This window comes from Charadrius vociferus, unplaced genomic scaffold, assembly GCF_000708025.1.
Source record: "Charadrius vociferus isolate BGI_N301 unplaced genomic scaffold, ASM70802v2 scaffold341, whole genome shotgun sequence".
Lineage (NCBI taxonomy): Eukaryota > Metazoa > Chordata > Aves > Charadriiformes > Charadriidae > Charadrius > Charadrius vociferus.
Genome location: NW_009646847.1, coordinates 3,015,241 through 3,017,979, shown reverse-complemented (window position 1 = coordinate 3,017,979; position 2,739 = coordinate 3,015,241). Strand labels below are relative to the sequence as shown.

Below are 2,739 nucleotides of genomic sequence, written 5' to 3'. Positions count from 1 at the left end.
CCCCGCAGCTTTTTCCTGTGGAAGTGTTGGTGGCTGGGGGCGGGGAGCGCTGCCCGGGGGGTGTTTTTGCAGAACAAGGTGGCACTGTTGCGGCCGCAGCTGCCGGCAACGCGGGCTCGGCGCCTCGCAGCCAGCGGAGCGGAGCGGAGCGGGGCGCAGCGGGCGCGCAGCCCGGGACAGTCAGTCCCCGCGCCGGATCTGGGGGAGGGGGCGTGAGAGCCTGGTGCCCTTGTGTCCAGCCGAGGGCTTTCTTGGGAGGACGAGGGGTTTTTAAGATCCTCTTCAAACTTTCCCTTTCCACTGGTGGCGGGGACAGGCTCGGCCCTGCCCCGGGCGCGCAGTCTGGATGCTCTACGTATCGTATCTCGGTCAGCGCTTAGCCCTTGAGCTGAAACAGCTCACGTTACAGGGAAAAAGACTGATCTTGTCTTTTATTCAATCCCGATAACCAGCCCTTGTAACTCTATCTTCCCCTCCCAGCTACCTTTACTGAAGTTCCCAAAGATGTGACTGTTAGGGAGGGAGATGATATTGAGATGCCTTGTGCTTTCCGAGCCAGCGGATCCACCTCTTACTCCTTGGAAATCCAGTGGTGGTACCTTAAAGAACCAGCCAGAGAACTTGCACACGAATTAGCCATCAGTGTCCCCGGCAGCAGGAGCAAGGTAATACAGTACTGTGGAGATATATCTATTCATCGAGTGCAGCATGCTCAGAGGCTGATTAAAATAAACTCAGCAGTCCCAGAGGGCCAGAGGGGAGAGCGCTTCCTCTACCCAGTGCCAGCAAGAAGGCAGGTTGGAAGCACCGGCATCCCTTGCCCTGCCCCCCCCACCCCCCTCCCCCCGGACAGAGGAGCACAGGGCATGCACCATGGGGGACTTCACCTCAGGAAAAAACGTCAATGCTTTAAGGATTGTAAATAGAAAATGATAAATGTTCTGCTGCAAAATCATCAATGAGGACCCAAGATGGGCAGTCAAAAATAGCTGTAGTATGAAGTGGGGACAAGCAAAAATCAGTGCTTCTGTGGGCTGAGCTAGGAATTGTAGAAGGTGGGAGAGCTCATTGTAATTGTTGTAAAAGGCTTGCTCACTGACAGAGCTGATAAAGGCAGGAGGGATACACCTCTCTGTTGGTATGTTAAGTACATATCAGTCTGCATATACAAATGTACACAGTTTCTTGGGGTGCAGTACAGACCTGTGTCCATATCTAGTGCTCAGCAAGACATTTTCAGACAGTCAGATGTAGTAATTAAAATGCATGAAGCAGAGTTAAATCTTGCGTGTCCTTTCCCCTCCCCCTAGCAAGCTGCCTGGCGTGAGGGTAGGCTCTAGTCTAAATTTTTCAGCTGCATTTCCCCAACATAAGCCAGTTCATTCTGCAGCAACCCCCCAGTGCAAGATAGCGTGCTGGTGCCAAACAGGGCTGTACAAGGAGTGGGGTGAAGCAGGATTTCCAGGCTGTGTTGCCCTACTGTGCAGGGCACGTCATCCTCTCCAGCCTCCCGGCCCCTGCGCCAGCAGGGTGCCCCGCGGCAGCCTCCGTGCCTGTGCCAGCTCCCCTCTCTGTGGCATGCTTGTTTTCCTGCAGAGCTCAAATAGAGATGCAAAGCATATAGACACTGAGCTAATGTGATGCCGCCTAGCTGGGGAAAGTGTAAGTCAGTTGTCAGACAGGGAAATAAATCGCTTGGATTTAAATGTCTTCTTTAACCTTATATAAAAACCGTGAGTTGCTTTTACAATAAATGATGACAGGGCATGCCTGGAGAATGATGACCGTCTCCCTGGGAGGCGCATCAGTAAGATCTGAGGCATCACTTAGGTTTACAGTAGTTGGCTGCAGACAAAAAAAAATAACCAAGTATGAAACCTGCTGAGCGATACCTGCTCCCAGGATGTTTCAGGACCGAAGCTCTGCCTTGAGCAGTGCGGGATCCAGCCTGCCCAAGCACTTCACCACTGTGCTAATGCTGCTACTAAAGCGGCTTCCCCAGTGTTTGTCAGTGACTGTGAGCAGCACGGCATGCAACAAGCATTTCTTTGGCTGCTGTTCGCACCCTTAGTGAAGGCAGCGTTTCTGTGGGCACCACAGGAGCTTTACCAAAACAGTCCCCCCAGCTGAGCACTGGTTTGTTGCCTTCCCTGTCACCTGGGGAACTCCCCCCAGCCACGCATGGGCTGTGTGAATGGCAAGTGGAGAAAGTTGCATCTGTCCGTGTCCTGTCCTTGCACTGGGGTGGGAAGATGAGCATCTTTTTGATGTGCTGGCAGAGCTGAGTCTAATCCCCCTTTTTTCTGTTCTTTTAGGTAACAAATAAGGATGCAACCAAAATCAGCGTAAGTGCAGCTTGAGCTGGGCGGTGCACACGCCTCCTCTCATGCGCGTGGGGTTTTCTGCATGCCCCCCTCCTTTCCTGACACACGAATGCAGCTGGTCTCACTGGCAGCCCCGCTCCTGCAGCAGGGCGGGAGCGTGGCACGTTTCCTCTCCTTGGTGTGTCGTGGCTTGGTCAAACCGTCACCGTCTGTTGCTGGTTTAGCAGTCACGTCTCATGCCTCGCAAATTGAGAGGAGGTGATGCTTGCCTTACAGCCCTTCCTTAGCCACGTTTGAAAAGGACTGTGGGCCAGAAGTTTGCTTTTTTCCCTGCCCTCTGCCAACCCCAGTCGCCTGTGGCGACCCCCTTCTCTCCCTGTCCTGCAGGAAACGAGCCCCTTACCCGTTGATGCGG

General features: G+C 53.7%; 1 protein-coding gene across 1 annotated transcript in view; it reads left to right on the top strand.

Annotated features, from left to right (window-relative positions):
• VSTM2B (V-set and transmembrane domain containing 2B) overlaps positions 1–2,739 on the top strand; it is a 20,039-nt gene that overhangs the window by 226 nt on the left and 17,074 nt on the right. The window contains exons 2-3 of the mRNA XM_009894091.1: positions 481–665; positions 2,316–2,345. Of these exons, the coding sequence (XP_009892393.1) occupies positions 481–665; positions 2,316–2,345 (215 nt within the window). The remainder of the gene's footprint in view (positions 1–480; positions 666–2,315; positions 2,346–2,739) is intronic.